At 38.0% G+C, this 20,380-nt stretch overlaps 1 protein-coding gene across 4 annotated transcripts in view; it reads left to right on the top strand.

Moving 5' to 3' along the window:
* The window catches only part of CXADR (CXADR Ig-like cell adhesion molecule), a 32,859-nt gene that overhangs the window by 5,910 nt on the left and 6,569 nt on the right, over window positions 1-20,380 (top strand). Inside the window, exons 2-8 of one of the 4 annotated variants that reach the window (XM_053970472.1) lie at window positions 10,205-10,374; window positions 11,051-11,255; window positions 11,627-11,782; window positions 12,781-12,903; window positions 13,188-13,326; window positions 13,694-13,880; window positions 19,747-19,824. In XM_053970472.1, the coding sequence (XP_053826447.1) occupies window positions 10,205-10,374; window positions 11,051-11,255; window positions 11,627-11,782; window positions 12,781-12,903; window positions 13,188-13,326; window positions 13,694-13,880; window positions 19,747-19,809 (1,043 nt within the window). In that variant the 3' untranslated portion in view covers window positions 19,810-19,824. Of the gene's footprint in view, window positions 1-721; window positions 792-10,204; window positions 10,375-11,050; window positions 11,256-11,626; window positions 11,783-12,780; window positions 12,904-13,187; window positions 13,327-13,693; window positions 16,023-19,746; window positions 19,825-20,380 lie in introns of those variants that run through there. The other 3 variants (XM_053970474.1, XM_053970473.1, XM_053970471.1) reach the window with 3 other exon arrangements.

Here is a 20,380-nt window from a genome sequence, read left to right as displayed (position 1 = left end):
TAAGTCATGTCAGGACTTTGGCTCTGATCTTTTTATTTTTTGTGTTCACTGAAAAAAGTCTTTATGAGGTTGGCCTTCATTTAATTTTACACTTCTCAGTACTGTTTCTAGGTGGTTCCTTAAAGACTGAAGGTACAGTGTCACATTACACCTGCCCCCATTACAGATGTGATGCAGTTACATCTGGTGGTGTAGCTTCATGTCTGCTGTGTTCATTGCCCCTTCCAGCCGTGGCATTGGATTCCTCCTCTCCTTGCTTGTGTCAGAGCAGCCTCGTGCAGCTGCTGCCAAAGTCCATCCAGCTGATACCACAGAAAACTTGGAACTCATTGTGATCTTCTGTAGATTCTGGGCTAACCACTACTCCTCTGCTTAAAACTAATCTTAATCCCAGTTTGTGTTATACTATCTCCTCCCCCTTTCGGTTGCCTCCCGAAAGCTTATCCTTCCCTTCAGTAAGGAGATCTGAATGCCCCCTCTCTCCACTTGATAAGCACGTCCCTCTCAGGAAGGTCATCAGCCAGCAGTTGCTAGGATACAGGCTGGTGGCTTTGGGTTTAGCAACCCAAAAGCTCCAAGAATGTGCTGAACAAGTAAGGAGCACAAGGACAGTTGTAAAAGGAAAGGGATGTTGGAGAGAATCTGAAGGCAAAGGGTGTGCTGAGGAAGAAACAAAGTTGTGGGTAAAAAAAAAAGATAATTCAAGTTTTAGCCTGTGATTTTTAGGTTTTAATTGTGTAACTGTTTCAGCTGATCTCAGTAAACTGGTGGGGAGTGAAATCAAGTTCACGGTATGTATTTGCAGAGTTGGGGTTATTGGTAGTTTTGTTTATATAAGCCTTTCAGTTAAGAATTTTTTATTAGATTGGGAAGATGTGTAGCTTGTAGGTTAATTGTGCAGTACCTTTTAAACTGGGACAGGGGTATGCTACACTACAGGAATTGGAGCTATTTATTAATTTAATGCTGTCTGAAGACATCCAGACTGATAGAGATTTTTTTTATGTCTTTGAAGAAGTGTGCATAATCAGTTTCTTGTCTAGTTTTTTTTTATTTTTCTTAACTCGTGTGATTTGACAGAGGATTTGTGGATCCAAGTAGATGTGCCTTAGAAAAGTGGTGCTTCTCCCCCACCTGCTCAGAGGAAGTAAAATTTGGAAATACAAGCCCAGTGTTTTGAGACCCAGCAGCAGAGTTGACTATCCAGGTGATAGAAATTTCCCAGGCTTATTCTTATATGTAGGAGGATTTTTTGGGGTGTGTTTAATTTTGTGGTGTTGTTGTTTCTTGTTTGGTTTTTTTTTGTTGTTGTTGTGTTTTATTTTTTTTTGTTGTTGTTTTGTTGCTTGCTTGGGTTTTTTTAATAAGTGCCCTGCTGTTTCATCAGCCTTCTTGTAGCTTATGGCAAAAACTTACTTCATGCAAATAAGTCTTTTATTTGCACCATCAGAGGAAAAAGTGTTCTGAAAACTGGGAGTTTGGTCACTCAGCCTCTTTGAGCTATTGATGAGGTAGCTGAGATGAAATACGCAAGAGAGTGTTTTAAAATCTTGCCCCTACTAACATTAAGTATGTAAAACTCTAGTTCTTTTCTACAGAAATTGCTGTGTGGATGTAGTTTCCTGAACTGTTTTTATATTTAGTTTGGGACTAAAGTAGGAAGGAGGAGACTGTGTGCAGCCAAGTCTCTCCTAGGTGAGTGCTTTTATTCCTGGGCTGTCTTTACTTTCTCTGGCTCCATAAACTGTATCTTTTCTGCACAGTGGGAGAGTTTCACTAGGATCTGTGACTCCAGTTTAGGGAGCACTGACCTGGGAAGTCTGAAATGCAGGTGTGAACATCTTTTGTCCTAATTTTACTGTCTTTGAGTATTAACCAGTGTTCTGCCTAGTGGACTTAGGCTAGAGTAGAAAGGCAAGGTTTTATCTTCTCTCTAACCTTTTTGTATTGGGCCTTTTTGAGGTTTAAGTAGAAGAATTCTTGGTACAGTAATGTCACTAGCCATGGAAATGTTAGGTTTAAGTAGGCTTATTCCTTTTGCTAAAATGCGTTTTGGGTGTTTTTACCACTACAGTGAACTGTGCTTATCTCTGAAATTTGTATCACTGCATTGTATGATAACAACGCTTAGAGTGTGAAGCATGGAAAAAATGTGGTCTGTGGAGCATGTTAAACAGTAACTGTTTAACACTTGATATTAGCAGGACAGTACTTTCTTTGTCAGGAAAAGCTTTGTGATTTGCCTTTATCAGCATGGGATTATCCTAAAAACTGAGTTCTTTGTGTAGTTCTAAAATTAGAATGTACTAAAACCAAACCTCTTTACATTCACAGATTCATATATAGTAATGCTGTGTGACTTCTTCTTCTCTTGTTTTATTTACTGCTGCATTATTACCTAACTTTTGTTAGTTCCTGACCAATTTCTTGCTTGTTCCTGTCCTTCACCTCTTGCTTGTTTTACCTGCATTGAAGTTAGGGTGAAGCCTGTGTATTCTTTGATACCTAGATACCTGGCTAAATTAATAGGATGTGTATTGAACTAATATGTGTTTTGGAATCTGTCATGAAACATTTTTGAGTTTCATTCTCATATCAAAAATCCCCACGTCTATTGAATTTGCTTTCTAAAGGGAAGACTTATTTTTTTTCATCCTTCTGTTAGACTTCCTTTTTATTGACATTGTTCCTTTAATGTTTACTAAGCTAAAGGATACTGTTTAGGGACTGTTCTTTGTGTTGCAGAGTTTATGACATGTGAAGAATTAGATTCAGCAAAGCTTCATAGTGTTTCAGGCCCAAGCTTCTGACAGCTGTAACTGTGTTGGGTCATTTTGCTCTTGGAGATAAGATGTAGAAACTGAGAATCCAAATCTGAAGCTGGGCCTTTCTTTTTCAGCTTTTTTTTTTTTTTTTAACCTTTTGGGGAGGTAAGTTTAACCTTTTGGGTGATAAATTTGGGATGTGATTTTGTTTTTCACTTGTGGCAAAACAGCATAACTGCATTTTGTTTCCATCTCAGCTGTGCTGATGTGACTTAGCTCCTAGGTGCTGCAAAAACTACTAATATAAGCAATGCCAAATATTTGTTTCCTTCATTCCTTTGTGAAGGCAGCTTTTAATCCAGTTACTTGATCAGCAGGACACTGCCTTGCAGGCATTCCCTTTGGCTGCTGAGGATGCTGATGTTTGGTATTGTGAGGAAGCAGGAGATGATTGTGGGACAGTGGCTGCTTGTGGGGATTTCAGCCTTGGAGACTTGTGTTTGTGTTAGGTAGCACCATTAAACACCAGGGAGTCTCCTCGGCCAGGCACTCCTCCCTGTGTACCTTCCTCCCTGCACACTCCCTGCTTGCTAAGGGTGTAAACTTGACTCCCTCACTCCTACAGGGCCTGAGTTCAGAAGTGCAGGCTTGAAGTAAGATGTTGTAGAACTGACCTAGTGAAGGTGGGAAAGAGGAGAGTTGGGCAACTTTGTTCTGTAAAGTCATTGCACTTAGCTGAGAAAAGTAGGAGATGAACTGTTGAGAAGAGGCATCTTCAGAAGTAAAGTGGGGTTTTTGTGAGGTAGTTCTTGAGACTGAAATCTGCCCAGTGAAAAGATCTCATCACAGGTACATCTCTAATATTCATTTGACATAAAAGCCTAAGCTGAAGTCTCTTAAGCAAATTTTATAGCATATGGTTCTCAAAGCACTAATGTGCATTTCTGGTTGTGATCATTACTTGCTACTTAAGGCCACTTTCTGTGGGAAAAAAGCTTTTATATATTTAGAGTCTCTGCTTGTTTGCAGTCAGGTATTGGCAAACCAGAGTGGTTTTGGAAAGCCTGGTAGTAAAGTACTCTGAAGATGCAGTTGCAGGTGGATCACACTAAGCAGAGCAGCACCTCTGAACACAACTCTTAGTCTGTGTAGAAAGTGTCCTGTTGCCCATGTAGGGGACTGTGTCTGCTGGGTTACATAACCCTTCTGTGGCACAGCCCTATCTGATGCCAGAAACATTCATGCCAAATTTAGGTGCACACTTACATTTGTGTAAGCCAGCAATGCAGAATTTCAATGTGCCCCAATTAAATTAGAAAATACTAAATTCATAAGTAGTTCATGGAGTAATTTGCTTTCCGTAATTTATTAGTATATATCGCAGCTCTGCTTGTGTCTGTTGGAATGAAGAAAGCTTTGCTCCATTTTAATTTTTGTCTGCTTTCTGTTTTGAAGATTCTTTTATACTAGAAAGAAACTTCTATCAGTTTCCATAAAATATTTAATTTTCCCTAGATTATTCCTAATAACAATGTAGTTTGCTAAATTGTGTTCTACTTGAATGATACTTAAAAGTAAGTTCAGATACTCAGAAGGAAAGAGTTTTTCTAAGGATTTGTTATGGGTTTGCACCCCTTCAGAAGTCATATGAAAAACTCATTCAGTTGTACAGATACAGTTTGCAGTGCTCTTTAGGGTCAGTTCCACAGCAAAAGAGTATTTTATTCTACCTTAAGAAACTTAAATCTGAATGTTCAGAATCCAAATAGTGTATTGACCTCTTACTTCTAATACAAACTTCTGTAAGGGATAATACTTATTCTTCATCAAGGGAAGGATGCTTTTCTCTTCTCAACCAGTCACAAATATTCATTCATTTGCCACAGCTGAATATGGCACGTTCTCCTTGCAAAATACTTTGAAAACAATATACAGTCATTTGGATCAGGTGCACTTCAAAGTTGACTTTCAGGGTTTTACTTGAGAGCTTGTTGTGTGCTTCTGAGTCTATACTTTGCAGTGATTTATTTACTGCAGTTAGAAATTAGATATTTTAATGCTAAGCATAATTGAATAAGTGGGATGGATTATTTGAGTCACTTATCTATGTCTAAACCAAAAAAAAGTGTCTGAAAAGGATCTGAAATTTTATCCATTAAACCATGCTAACCAAAACAAATACAAACCTTCCTTCAGCTTGTGATAGAACGTCTGCCTGTCATGTCCTAGCAATTGGATACCACAGTGGATCCTCTTCTGTTTTGAGGAGCATACTAGGGGAATTAAATAAATAGAATCTCTCTGATTTGAGTGGAAACTGAAGGGGTAAATCTTGAGGAAAAATGGAGAAAATGTCACCTTGTCACTGTGCTTGCTTCATGTAGATCTTTAATGCAGTTGCAGAATTGTTTGTGTTGGACATGACCTCGGTCACGTCCAACCTTCTGCTCCAAACAGCAGCAACACTGAGTACTTCGGTCTTTTCTGTATCAGCTATCACCTGTTCAATTTTTCTCTCTGATACTTTACTGTTCATGTAACAGTAGAAGGTTTTCATGTGGCACTGGAGTCCCATGCTGCTTTCAGCTTTAGTTGTGTTTTGACTTCCCTGGCAGGGGTGCTGCATGCCCGGGCAACATTTGTGTATTCTTCCCTTGATAGGCTGTTCTTGCTTCTTTCTCCTTAGGATAAGCTGCTGATTAATCTGTTTATTTTGCTGGGTTTGGGATGCACTCCTTGTGTGTGGTGAGTAATTGTCCTTAAATACTCCCCAGTTTTCTTGAGCTCTCTTGCTCAAGAACTAGATTCCACAGAACTCCAGCTACTGGGTAAGTCAGTCTGCTCATATGAAGTGCAGGGTCTGTGCTGGATTTGCCTTCCTCCTCTTAGGATTTTAAGCATCAGTATTTCATGGCCAAGTGGTCATGGTCAAGGCTGCTGTTGATCTCATCCCTGGCAAGTTCTTAGGGTTTTTTCCTTGAAAGTAATCTCCAGAAAGTATGAAATGGTGATTGACTCATTTAGTGCTGTTTTCCCCTGAAATCTTTCAGAAACCTCTTAGATTTTGTCTCCTGCTCTGTTGCCCTTCTAGTAGATGTCACAGAGATGAAATAGTAAGCAACCTCTGTCATTTTTAGAAACTTTCTGGATGTGCTGAAATAGTTTTCATCAGCTTCTTATCCTGACCAGGTGATTTGTAGCAAACTTTGACTCTGATGTTTCCTTTAATCCTGATTCACAAGCTCTTAGGCAGCCTGTTGTCTGTCCTGTAGAACAGCTTTTTGTGTTCCAGCTGCTCCTACAGGTAGAGGGCAGGTCACCTGCTGTTCTTCCCTTTCTGGCTTTGTTTAAAAGCTTGTGGTCCACTCATGACAAAGAGCCAGTCATGCAAGCTGTCCCACATGCCTCACTCTGGGGTCAGTTCTGTACAGGTGCTGTAGGTGGCTTCCCTTTGAACAGGATTTATCTTCACCAGGGTCTCTTTTCCTTCCACCAACCTGGCCCAGGTGCTTCCCATGGCTCAGTCTCTATTCCCTCCCTGACTGCCAAGTTCAATTACCATTCCCTGGCAGATCTCTCACTTACAGGGCTCATCACCAGCTCTGGTGAGGTTGTTCATATCCCGCTTCCTTGAGTGGATCCCATCTCTAACTTAGCAGCCCTTGTTTCTCAGGGGTACTTATGGCCATAAAAGTTAGTGCTTCTTGCAGTGCCATTCCTGTGGTGAGTTCTTAAATTGAAGGATGTGTCTCTACAAACCTTTCCCCCCCCGGAAAAGAGCAAGGAGAGTAAGCATCACCTGGGATCCCATGTCTTCCTTTGCTCCTGGAGTTTTCTAGCCACACTTGATTTGCTCCATCCAGGTCTCTGTTAATAGCAGGTAATAATTGAGAAAGGAACAAAAAAAGAAAAAAGGCATTAGTGGTGGTGATAATAAAGGTTGGAGGACCCTTGACAATCTCTGACATGTCGAATTGGCCAAGCCTCCTTTTCTAGCATATCTGGCAGCAGATGTGTGTCTTCCCTGCAGAAGGGACTCTCCAGCTAGTATTACCTGCCCCTCCCTTGTGTTGCTAAGTTCAGTCCAAGCCCAGCTAGCTCTGACATGTACCTTAATTGAGGTGCTTGCTGCTTCTGCATGCTGATGTTGACCCAAAAAAAAAAAAAAAAGTGGAAAAAAGCTTTGTGTTTGCAGCCTTACTGTAAGAAAAAGACTGTGGAACACTGGTATAAGGAAAAAGAGGTGTTGAGAGATGTGCAGTAAGAAAGGAATTGAGATTTATGGAAAACTCTGATAATTAAAAGACTCAGACTTAATGTTTGAGTACCTCTCGTAGCAGCTAGTGTGTGCTGGAAGCTTCACGTGCAGCAATGATTGTTGGGTGTTATCCTGAGGATTGTGTGCTTTAGCTTTCATTGACGTCTTTGCATGCAGTCAATATGCATGAAAATTCTACTTGGTCTTCAAAAGTATCAAAAATCATAACTTTAAAACTATTTTTATGACAATCTTCTATTTTGGGCGAGGCTCTTCAGGCTGCTGGGTTCTGCTTTTATTTGGCACGTGGTTACTATGTTGATTTGTATGTTTGGATCAGAGAAATGAGTGCTGTAGTAGAAACTGAAACATTTGCTATTTCTGGCTTTTAAAGCACTTGGACCAAGCTGCCAGGCAGTGATAGGTGGAACTACTGGAGTTTAGATTCCTAGGAGCGTGTCTCTGAAATGTAGTACTTCCAGCTTTTAACATAATTTTTCTTCCCAGTTGTCACTTTCTCAGTGTTTTGCCATGAAACTGCATAATGCCCACGTTGAAATTATACTCACATGAGTTGTCTGGCAACAAAGAGGCAAGAGACAGTTGAAGAATCTAATACTTATTAGTTATGTCAGTACAAATAAGTACTTGGAGGACTTCTGGTTGTATTGGACTGTTACTTCTGCTTTTATATTTGTTTGAAATTGTCAAAGAGATGAACAAGTAACAGCTGAAGAGGGAGAGAAATAAAACATTAATCGTACAAGTCCCATTTGTTTAGAAAAGTAGTCAAATAAACCAGCATATGGATACTCATCTGTCCAATTTTTTGGCCATGTTGTGTTTCAGCAGGTATCAACTGAAAATCAGAGGTGTTGGTACTTTTTAGTAGTAGGGATGTGTCATACTGTCTTCAGAGTATGAGTTCTATTACCCACTATCTGCTGTGAAAAGGCAGAGTGTTGCTCTTACATGAATTATTGTCCCATTTGTGAAATTCTCAGCTGCCTCTCTTGTGGGAAGGGGGAAGCAAATGTGTGTGCTGTGGTCCTTTGTTGTGGAACTTCAGATGGCAAAGTGGCTGTGACTGGAGATGCTGCCACAGAACAGCAGCTCTGCTTCAGTGATTTACTTCAGAATGAAAGCTTCTAATTTCCCAGGTTACAGATTTGAGGCTTTTAAGGAAGTAAGTAACATCATAATGTATTTCATTATCAGTTACTTAAACTGTGCTTGAGTTCACATCCCTTTTCTTTAATATAGTAATGTTGAAGATGCAGAAATGCAATTTGGAAACGAACTTGAGAATATTGTAGTACAGTTCCCTAATCAGGCCATGGGAGACAGGGAAACAGAACAGTATGGAAGTTGCTGAAAAAACAGTTCAGGAATTTACATTAGTAATGTAAATGCTACTGTGTGTGTTATGGAAACATGAATGTACTTTAAATCTACCCATAAACAGAGGTAGTACTAGTGTTGTCTTTGCTTATTCAGAGGTTTAGAATGGCTAGTTTGAAAATCTGAAAAGATTCTTGAGGAGGGGATAGGATTGTGACAAGTCAAATGCTATTCATGGAGATCACTATTATTTAGGGGACAGTATTAATTCAACCTAGTAGCAGAGAATAATTGTTCAGATCTGTTTACTGTGGTCAAAAAAGAGGTGGTACAAATCTATTGGAATTGTCTTTGCAAAGGTGTATATCGTTGGTAAGAGACATTGCACATAAATCTCTTTCATACCTCAAGTTGATGTGGATTTTTTTGGTTGGTGTTTTTTTTTTTTTTTTCCTTCCCCCAGACTGAGGATAATGCCATGAAAAGTAATACCACAAATGGTAGGAAACATAATAATCTTACCTAGTTTGTTAGTAATCAACTACTGTGAAACGCTTTACTTGCAGGCTGTAGTCTGGAATTTGGAATTTAGTATGCTGAGTGATTTCTCTTTCTGGAGGATTTTTTAAAATAGCTGTTAAAGATCCCGTTGTTTTGTCATCAGGAGGAGAATGCAAAGACTTGCTAGAGAGCACAATTTTAAAAAAGCAGAAGGATATCTGTTGGGTCCCTTCCAACTCACCATATTAAATGATCTACTGAAGGAAGCTCCTCTGCTTCACTGGAGCTCCTCTACTATATGGAGAAGTGCAAGTTAGAACATAAAAGCACTGTGTGAAATGATTTTAAACTTTTTCCTCTGAGGCTGTTACTTTACCTCTAAAAGGCACCAAAGCCATCTATCTTCCTCACACCATCCACTCTCCTGGTGGCCTTTCAGCTCTTGTGGCTGTGGTCACATCTGTGTGTGTGGCTAGCAAACTGCACACATAAACTGACCAAAAATCTGAGCTTGGTTTCCAGCAAGGTGGACAAAACAGTGGATGTAACAGTGCCGAACCCGTTTCCATCATGAGCAAAGGGTATGCTTTCCATGTCCTGGCAGTGATGTGCAAGCCTGTACACTTGATATAAGGGAAGCCTGTGTTTGTGGTGAAACGGGGAATCTTGCTTTAGGCCTTTTGAGTAGCTTGTTTTGTGTCACTATATGAATTCTTTTTCAGGGTTGAATTGAGGAAAATTTGTTGTTTGGAAGCATGTTTGCCTAGAGGCATGCAGATAAGGATTGCACAGCCTTTTTAGAGGAGTAAGACAAGCAGAACAGACAAACAAATGCAAAAAACTCATTGAGATTTTTGGAAAAGATTAATTTGCCTTCTATCCCCTATAGATGGAGGAGCCCTTATAACTGAAGGCAAAGTAACTTACTTCCAACCCCAGACTTCTCAAGAATTCTGTCTATCCTGGCAGACTTCATTGCTGTTCCATACTTTCATTTTACAGTGAGGGGGTAATGGTAAGGTGATTATATAGTGACTTGAACACCTGCTGCTGAAAATGTTTAGCTTAGGATTGTGTGGGACATGAATTGTGAAAAAAACAAACAAACAAACAAAAAAAAACAAACCCAAAAACTATGGCTTGAAAGATGTAGCTGCTTGTTGGATGTAATTCCAAATGAGCAGCACAGGACTTTGCACTGGGTCTGCACAGGCTCTCTTCAGAGGTGACAAGTCTGACTGACGGCATGATTTCTCTACAGGAAAAGTACGTCACAGAGCACTTACAGTGAACAACTGCATGTGACTTGTTTTCAAAACCTAAAAATATATTTTTATAGGTCTGACAAGAAGCCTAACTATAACTTCAGTTGACCAGTCAATGTTCGAAAAAGCACAAGGAGAGAAAGTTACGTTGCCATGTACTTTTGAACTCTCCGAAGAGGATGAAGGCCCACTAGATATTGAGTGGGTATTGATACCAGCAGATAATCAAAAGAAGGAACAAATAGTAAGTAAAGACTTCTCTTTGGACAGTGTTAATTCAGTTGTTTTAGTAGGTCAATGTATGAGGTTTTTACTGACTTTTTAATGTTCCACCTTTTCAGGTTGGGGTGCTTGTGATCTTAAATTGCTTTGAAGTACCAGTCACATGAAATCTAGTGGAAGTTTTGAAATAACAGATTAAGGATGAAATGTTAAGACGTTCTTCACTATAAACTTGCCTTCTAATGAAGAACTTCCAGATTAAATACACTTAAGTTCCAAAAAGCAAACTTCGCTTTTGTACCTGCATTATCTTCCTTATTGAAAATAGATTCACGAGGACTTAATTTTAAATATATAAACTTTTAGTTATTAATGCTTTCCTGTCTTTGAAAGCCTTATAAGTAAGATGATTCATATTAGTAGGCAGGTTTTGCAGAGTTAAATTGGAGCAACTCTAAACAGTTTTCTTTTAGTCAGAACTCAATGCTGACATATTGGTATTTGGTCAGGTGTTTAGTTGGAGTATTCGCTATAATGCTGTGTGTGGTGATATTTTGAAGGTGGAGATATTAGACTCACTCTGTTTTATTTCTGGGTAAAACTATAGAAAGAAACTTGAATTCAAAGTGATGAAATTATTTTAAATGTTTGCACAGTAAGTGGATTTCTGAATAATTTCTTTTTTTTTTTTTTAATAGATAATTATGTATGCTGTAGACAGGGTTTATAATCATTATTATGCTGGTTTGACTGGGCGAATGCAGTTTACAAATCTTGATCCCAGATCTGGTGATGGTTCATTGGATATCCTGAATTTAAAGGCATCAGACACTGGCACGTATCAGTGCAAAGTGAAGAAGGCTCCTGGAGTTCAAAGCAAAAAAATACAGTTGACTGTACTTGGTAAGATAATTTATTTTCTTAAATTTTCAGTGATGTTTTTTATGTGCTTATTCCATCCTATTTTCAATGTCTGAAATGAAAGCTTCAGTTGGCTAGTGTTGTGCTGAATCTGTGGTGATTATGGTCATTACTGAGGCCTGGGGAGGGATGGGCATAATTCTGTTCTGGGAAATGAAGGGAATGATGTTTAGAATTACAAGCATTTCTAGAAGTTCTGCACCTGACTCTTACTTAGTAGAAAAATCTTTCTGTGCATAGAAATGGTTTGTGGCACAAACTTTATCTTTCACAGAATGGACTGTCTCCTAGAACACAACTAGGAAACATTTTGATTATGACTGTTATTAATTCAGTGATATTTTGTTTATTAGTAAAGCCAGCACGGACTAAATGTTCCATTGAAGGATCACAGGAGATTGGAAAAGATGTTACCTTGAAATGTGTGTCACAAGAAGGATCCCCACTTTTGTCTTATGACTGGAGGAGAGTATCTGGCACACAGAATCTTCCTGCCACGTCCATGCTGAGTACTGTTAAACTTCATTCATTACTCTGAAATACTTAAAAAGATTGCAATATTATTTTTGTCTTATCCTGACTTGTAAGCATCTCTGAGTTAGTATTACTATAGAGTAATCAAGATTAAATGTCACTTCTGCCCTCTAACAAAACTGACTTGGAAACAAGCTGGAGTTGATTCTGGTTTTTAATTCATGCTTGGAAATATTTCAAGCTTCAAGTCGAGATTCTTACCGTTAGGCTGCAGTATCATGCTCACCTGTACCCAGATGTTGTTTAGTTCTCCTGCTTGCTGATGGTTTTGCTTTTGTGCTTAAGTGGACAGCAGGGAATTCAGATGTGGCTTCAATATGATTTAAACCAAGCTAAAAATCTCAATTTTTTTGTAAGCTTCTGCATTCTGTTAGAGTATATAATATCTTAAAACACAGATCCATAAAAATGATCTACAAAGGAAGAACCTAGTATTGTTCTTAATTTTGGACTTGACTCCTGGTCTCTTATTTGAGGTCTCTTATTTATTGTTTTGACAGTGAATCTGTTGATCATTAACGTCCTCTGTATCACTCAAGACTTTAGGCCACTGTTGTTATGCCCCTTCTTTCTCCACATCCCAAATTTGTCTCATGATAACAAAAAGAAAAATTGACAATATCAGTGCTGGACAAGAATGAGTGGGACATTGTGCAAGAGTGACTTGTAATTCACAAAAACCATGTTAGTTTTGGGCTTGTGAATGTAGTTTTGGGGACACTGAGTGTTCTGTAGAATCTAGACCATATCTAACTTGTTCAGCAGATAGAGCAAGTCAAATGCTGTGGGATACATTTCTAATTGGGTTCACATAATAGCATTTTAAAATGCTAGATAAAAAAACCAAATTAAAAGAGTTCTATCATGCTGTAAAGTTAAGATTTCATGTATATTCTGGTTTAATAATTCTGTGATATTAAATATGGAATTATATTTTAGAAAATGGTAAACCTGTACCTTCTGTTGTTTGTAGATAAAAATACAGGGGAGCTTCTTCTGAAAAATGCCTCTCGAGAGTATTCTGGTACATACAACTGTGTGGCCACGAACAGAGTCGGCACGGATGAATGTTCTGTTGAGCTGAATGTCACCCCTCGTAAGTGTTTGCTGTGTAATAGTCACACAGTGTTCTTGTATTAAAGCTGAGCAGTCTTTTTCTCTAAACTCCTAAATAGTTAAAAACCCCAATGCTCTTATGTAACTTGTGGGTGCCACTTCAAGTCTTACTGTTTTAAATGCATATGATTGAGCACTCCCCCTCTGATTCAGTGATGTATTATTGACCTGCCTCATGCGAAGCATACTGAGCTTAATGTTTAATAAAGAAAGGTCTTATAACTTTGACATTTGACAAACAGTATTATTATTTGTCTATTCTAGCCGTAAATACAGCTGGTATAATTACTGGAGCTATTATAGGAACTCTGCTGGCTCTCTCTGTACTGTGTTCTATCATCTTCTGTTTTTGTAAGAAGCACAGAGAGAAGAAATATGAGAAAGAAGTACATCATGATATCAGGTAACAACAATGTGTCTCTCTAGTTTCTGAGCAGTATTATTGGAAGATTAACTTTTAAATGTGTATTTCTGCAAATAAGTTACTTAACAGTTGAGATTTCTGTCTTAATCTGGAAAGCTTATTATAACACTAATGGCTTGTCAGAGAACTTTTTGTGGTTTGTCTAATTTCAGTAAACATTTTAGAGGCAATGAATATTGAGGGTTTGGGGAGGCTTTCGTTACTTTAAAGAAAGATCTAAGGATATTTTTGACTACATTGGAATAGAAAAAAACAAACTGAATATTTGTTTTAAAGTAATGGTGACCAAACTCTTGTTATGCAGCTGATTTTTTTTTTTTTTTTTTTTGGTGTTTGTTCACTTCAGAGAAGATGTTCCACCTCCAAAGAGTCGCAGTTCTACAGCTCGCAGCTACATTGGCAGCAATCGTTCTTCCCTGGGCTCAATGTCTCCCTCCAACATGGAAGGATATACCAAAACTCCATATAGCCAAGTCCCAAGTGAAGACTTTGAACGTGCTCCTGCTCAAAGCCCAGCATTTGCACCTTCAAAGGTAGCTGCACCTAATTTAAGTAGAATGGGAGCTGTTCCTGTGATGATTCCAGCACAAAGCAAAGATGGGTCGATAGTATAAAATATTATTAATTTAAAAGTTGTTTTTTAAAGTGTTCATTGTAAGTATTAGAGAAAAATACTGTGTTCCATCCCTCATTTAAACACTGGCATGAAATTTTCCTTGAAGAAAATGTACAAGTTAGTTTGAAAAGCCACCAATTCTCATGTTTAATTTTAAACTTATTCACATATGAAAGTTGAACTATTTGCTAAAAGCATTGAAGTTCATAAATAAGTATCGGATACTGAAGGTATTTGGGCCTCTGGTAGGTTGCTGAGGAGGTTCTGACACTGTCAGCTAATGTACAGTTCTGAATGTGCAACAGTGAGACACAGGTGAGAAGTAACAAAAGCATTTCATGTGTAGACCATGAAGTTTCTCAGAGTTTCTGAGACTTTATTCTCAGTTGTAGAATAACAGAAATATTTTAACTTGGCCACTGTCTGGTATAGTTGCAGGGGGCTGAAATACCAAGGATGACTTTGAATTCTATTCAAATTGAGTGTTTATGTGGCTCTTTAACCTGGTGATGTTTGTTTGGAGTACTTGAGCTCTTCTTTCAGGGGCAGTCATTTGTTTGGTTCAATTAATTTAATTAATCTGTTCCGAATTTAAAAGGGCAATGAGTTTTCACTCATTGGACATTCCACTCATTGTGACAGGAAACCTTGCAAGTTCTTTGAAACACAATTTTTTTTTACAATAACTAGTTCTGGTCCTGTCAGGTAACTTAATACTTATGTTATCTGATGCAAGAAGTACTATCAGATTGTTGGTAGAGGTATCTAAGCTCTAAAACCTACAGACTGACTGTTACTGTCACAGTAAGAATGACTTAATGTATCTTTACACAGGTCTTTAAGTTAATTGTACCTTGCATGGTACAATTGTCTGGTTAGATACTAAGGCAGTGCTCTTAGTTTTTTTCCAAAGTAATTTCCTAGAAGCTCTATGGGGATTTGATGAAACCTGTTAAGTAACTGGCATTTGATGTCTGTCCTCTTGCTCTAACCACTGTGGAAACAACTTTTCTCATATGCCCCTAAGCAGTAGTCAGTCCTTGTTCAAGATGCTAATGTCTCACTGTATGAATTTGCAAGGAGTTCAAAGTTCATTTTTTTTGCCTCTTTAACAACTCTGAATATTCTGAACTAATGTTCAGACTGTGGAGAGCAAGCATTTCATGTAACTGAGAGAAAACAATTACCCAGAATTGTTGCTACAAATCTCATGTTGCAAGATTAAAAACGCTTCTTCCCAATTTTGCAAATTTAAAGCAATACAGGAGAAACACAATAACTCCTTTTTGTACTTCCACATGTATTTAAGGATTTCTTAATCCTTACCTTCTTACCAGAAGGTAGCTTCTGGTAACTGTTGTTATATACCTGCAAAAGCTCCATTTAAAACTCAGTACTCAGTTTGAATCTGTGAATTCTTTGTCCTTCCTGTTTTCTACCTTCTTTGTCTTGTGCTGGGGGAGCAGGTGGAGGAGAGTTCTTTTAGTTTATTCTAGCTAGAGATGTTGAACTGCAAGGTATTTTGGAAATCTGTAAATTCATTATAGTATGTGCACTGATGTTGATGAAAGAAATATCTGAATAGCCTTTTGAAAGATGTTAGGATTATTTGTGTGTAGCAACAGTGAGAGAAAACAGCATTACCCCAGAAGTCTAGGTTTAGTATCTGCTTATCTGTAGCTGCCTATACATCTGTGATTAATTCTTTGAAATACTACTAAACGTTTGTCCTATCTGTAAATAGGTGCACAATTTTGGGCTGGCACTATTAATGTAAAGAAATTCCCCTGCCCATGGCAGTGGTTGGTACAAGGTCATCTTTAAGCTCCTTGCAACCCAAACAATTTCATTATTTTAACATACCCTTCATACTGAATTTAGAAACTTGAGTGGCTGTTAAGTAATATAGAGTTAGTTTTACACATTTGGGACTTTTTTAGATTGTAAACTGATACTGTTAGAGATCAGATTTTTTATCTTTCATGTGTGCCTTGTCAATAAACTTTGCCTGATTGTAACTTCAGTTTTTATTAAATTTCTGGTGCCTAAACATACTGTATGAACAGGTGCTTAGATGATGGTACAGTTCTTAAAACATGACACTGTGATCTGATTTCTTGATTCTTATGTACTATTTATACCTCTTCACGCCTATTTTTGGATGTGAACTTCAGTGTCTCTCTCTGTATTGTTCTGTATTTCAAAATGTCACTTAACTCCTTCAATTGCTAATTATGATTCGAGTGTTTTTGTTCCTGAAAGCTCTTCAGTTGTTGTACCAATGAGAGAGATGATTGACTTTCATTTATGTGGTAAATAATAGGCTTAGTAAATGTGCCAAACATAGCTTCTGACGAAATATAGATGAGGAGACATGTTTTTGCATCCAATTATTGTGATAGAAGAGACTTCCAAGATGTTAATCATACACTGATTGTTTACCTTGAAACTAAGGCCTTTCTTAATGAAAAGGGTATAGTTCCTAAAAATACAAGTTGAGTGCAAGACTAAAGTGAATCACAGAGAGAGAGAGAGGACTAAGGAACTAGGCAGCAGACCTACTAAATTTGGTTCTAAGCCATCTGTGGACCTATGTGTTTTTTGGTGGTTTGAGGTTTTTTTTAAATTAATTTTTTGTTTATTTTGGTTTGTTTTTGGTTTGGCCTGAGACCCTGTAACTTACAGTCAGGTAAGCCCTAGGACACTCAAACTCAGAAACCTGTCTCAGTAAAGCACACGGAGCAGAGTTTACACATGCTTGATGCTCTGTCACTTGTGCAAAATAATAAATGGGCAGAAGGACAGCCTGATGTGCCCTCAGAGCCTGTCTGTTAGGCTTAGCAGCCTTGACAGTGTCTGTCTATTTATGTAATTGCATGGAAAAATGAAAGAAATGGAATCTGACACAGTCCTTATCTGAAATATAGAACCTCTGACTTGGGGTAAACTCTGTCTCAAGTTGCTATCATCATGCCTTTTTGGGTGGATGCAACACTACTATGAAAACATAATACTACTACTGTAAATTATTTCTTTTGTCACTAGATTGTTCACTTACACTGGATTATGATTCTCAAAAACAGCTACTATATTTTAACAACAATTTCTAGCTGTGTGGGAGATGAACTGGTTAAATATGTGAGGTGTCCGATGTGACAGAGAGCTCTGCTGACAGAACACTTTTAGGAAGTAATGGCAGCTGATATATCAGTTAGGAGGTGGCATTTTTAAAGTCTCATTTTGTTAAAAAAAAAAAGGGGGGGGGAAGGGGAGGGAGGGCGGTACCATTGTGTAAATACTCTTAAGTGAGCTCAAGAAACCTCTAGTTAATGTCATGACTGTAAACTTGCCTGTTGAGGACTACTATATATAGAAAGAAACCCCTCAATTTTAGCATGGTGTGAATAAAGTGTTAGACTTGTAATACTGTAGAGGCTACGTAACACTTGTCCATACATTACAAGAGTTTTCATCAACTTTCTGCAGTGGATATTTAAAGATACTTGTGTGGAACTTCCTTCCCTAAAAACAAATACTTCTTCCAAAACTGTGTGGTGCACAGAAATGCCTTGTTGGAGGGGTAAAACATGACTTCTGAAAGAAATGTACAATGCATACATCTTTCTCAGCTCTTGATAGTCTCATTCATATTAGATGTATGCTTCCTGTTTAATAGTGCAAGTAAGACTTCTGAATTGCAAGTTTTCATGTAATGCTGAATATTGTATATTACTGGTTTCCATTACAAGCTTTTAGTTTTGTTCTGAGCAGTGTATATATTCTGGATCACTCTAGGTCTTTGTTCAGTCTAAAGATATTATGCTATTTGTGTCACTTAAACCTTGTTTTATACACTTGATAGGTGCTTTTCGGGGCCCTTTGTTGAATAGTCCCCTAGCACTGAGGCATAGCTCAGCTGAAATCAGAGCAATAACAACTTCCTGGGATCCAAAATCTTACGATGTTACATTACATTTCTCATGCACAAAGCATGGACTTTGAACATTGATATGAATTTCAGTATGAGGTTTTATATTCACACTTTTGGGGGAATGGTATTTTAAAATACAAGTATTGTGAGTGAATTTGTAAAAAAACAAAATCCAAAATTTTAAAATGCTATAGTTCCATGACAGACTTGTGTACTTTTTGAAATAAAACTGTTGGAGAAAACAGTAGTCTGTCTTTATTTTGAAGCAGCACTTGTATATGTCTTCAGCTTTTTCTTTATGTAATTGGAAGTGAACTAATAAATATGGCTGTGTATACCATGCTGGCATGAATAATTTTATTTATTGCTTTTCCCCCCTGCCCCCTTCCAAGGCAAGTAAAACTTCAGATATTTTAAAATATGCACTTTTAGGTGGGCTTTTTAATTGTAGGTATAGTTATTCTGAAACATAAGCCTGGAAAAGAACTTGAGATTAGATTTCATCCCTCTTTATTTTAGGCAGAACCAAAAAATTCCTGAAACTGATCTTTGTCTTTTAAAGTTCAAACAAGCCGGTTGGCAGCACTCAAAGTATATTGATAAAATGCTCCGGGGAGGGGGGGTTATTTTTATTGTGTTACATTGCATCTCTTTCAATTTTGATGAAGCTGACTCAGGATACTCTGCACTGCTTGGCCTTGCAAACCAACTGATTGTTGTCCTTGTAATTTTACCTGAGATGAATGTGATTTCTCCAGTGTCATCTTGGGTAGAGAGCCAAAGTTTGGCATGGGCTCTGTCTGCATTAATGGCATGTATTAAGTTCATATAATTGGAGGCATAATTAGCTTACATTTGCTCTTAATATAGGCTGTTCATATGTTACAATGCATGCCTATCTTCATATATTAATGTGTTCTGGGCCAGGCCAGATGTTCCAGTGACTTTGTGTATATAAAAACCCCAATATATGTGTGCACAAGCATGTGAAGTCAAAAGGAGTCCTGATGGATAAACCTCTAGGAGTTTTTTTAATTTCAAATTAAGAGTCATGCTTAAATACCGAAAGAAACCTAATAAAAATGGAAGTTTGGATTTTTCTCTATTTCCAGAGTTCTAAGAAACCTTTCTTACATTCTTTTTAACATTCATGTCAAGACTTGGGAAAGGATGGAAGTGTTGAACTTAGGGTGGCAGATTTGTCACAGATGGCTCTTGCATGCCTCAGCTGCTCCTCAGGTCTTTTATTTGGAGAATAGGTGACCGTAAACCAGAAGCTGAGTACTACCTCCAGCTTGTCTGTGGAATTCCAGCAAAACAACTAGAACTTTCTTGAGTGTCCTGACAAAAAAGAGGGCACTCAGCACCTGGTAGCTCTACTGAACCTCTGTGGTCCTTTATATGTATATTAGACAATGCCTTGGATAAAGTGTCATAAAAGGTCTGGCTCTTTGTTTCTCTGAACGTCTTGTCTGTGTTTTTTGAGCTTACTGTCTCTAATTTGTTTCCCTGATGTTGTTTCAAAGCTCTATGATAATACTGATAGGCAATTAATTGCTAGGCTCTTTTAAAGAGCAGATAATGACAGCAACTTAGCCTTTTTTCCTATCTGTAAAATTCATAAAATGGAATAGTTCATAAAGAAAATAGCTAATTAAGTAGCAAAGTAAGAATAGGATGAAACAAAGCTATGAATGTTGCCTACCTTTCTAAATGTCAGCTTACCCTAAAACTACTTTTAGCTTGTGTATGACCATAGGTGATTTCTCAAAACATGAAGACTTGCATCTTAATATAAAAATATGTGTAGTTGAGTTACAGTGATTCTGTTGCTCTTCTTAATTTGCTTTAGGCTTTTTACGGAATGGTGCAGGCACAGCTACCAGGAGAAGAGTATGAACCTTTAATTTTATAAAATAACCACTCTGGCAGAAAACTGGCCTGGAGGATTCTGTTGTCCCTGCTTCTGACTTCCATTCAAAGTCAAGTTCCTGGAAATAGGGAGCCTTTAAGTATCTTTTGATTTTTATATCGTTGGAAATCAAAGTCAGTGTCACCCTTGTAAATTGGTATTTTGAAGACTTCAGCTTTCAGCTGTCGAAGCACTGGTCAGGTTGCTTTGGATATGCAAAATCAGTATTTAGTGGCAGCAGCTGCTATTTGGGTCCTCACTTTTAGTAAAGTTTCTTTTGGTCAATGCTGTCTAGAGAAACAGATGAAGGACAATTGTAGCATATTATTTGGGAAACAAAGCAGTGCAATTCATACAGGAACTCTGCATGATGCCAGGGTTGATGGATGGATAGAGGGAGGGAGGGAGGGAGGGAAGCAGTTTTGTAAGGAAGTTGAGCTTGTTGATTACACAACTTGATTATGTAACAGTTTTAAAAAGTGGCAATATTAGAAGAGACATTACCAAAGATAAAATGATGTGCTTTCAGATGTTAATCTAATTTTTTCTTAGGGGAAAAACCTCTGGAGGCAGT

Source organism: Vidua macroura, chromosome 2 (genome assembly GCF_024509145.1).
Source record: "Vidua macroura isolate BioBank_ID:100142 chromosome 2, ASM2450914v1, whole genome shotgun sequence".
Classification (NCBI taxonomy): Eukaryota; Metazoa; Chordata; class Aves; order Passeriformes; family Viduidae; genus Vidua; species Vidua macroura.
This window is presented reverse-complemented; position numbering and strand designations above follow the sequence as displayed.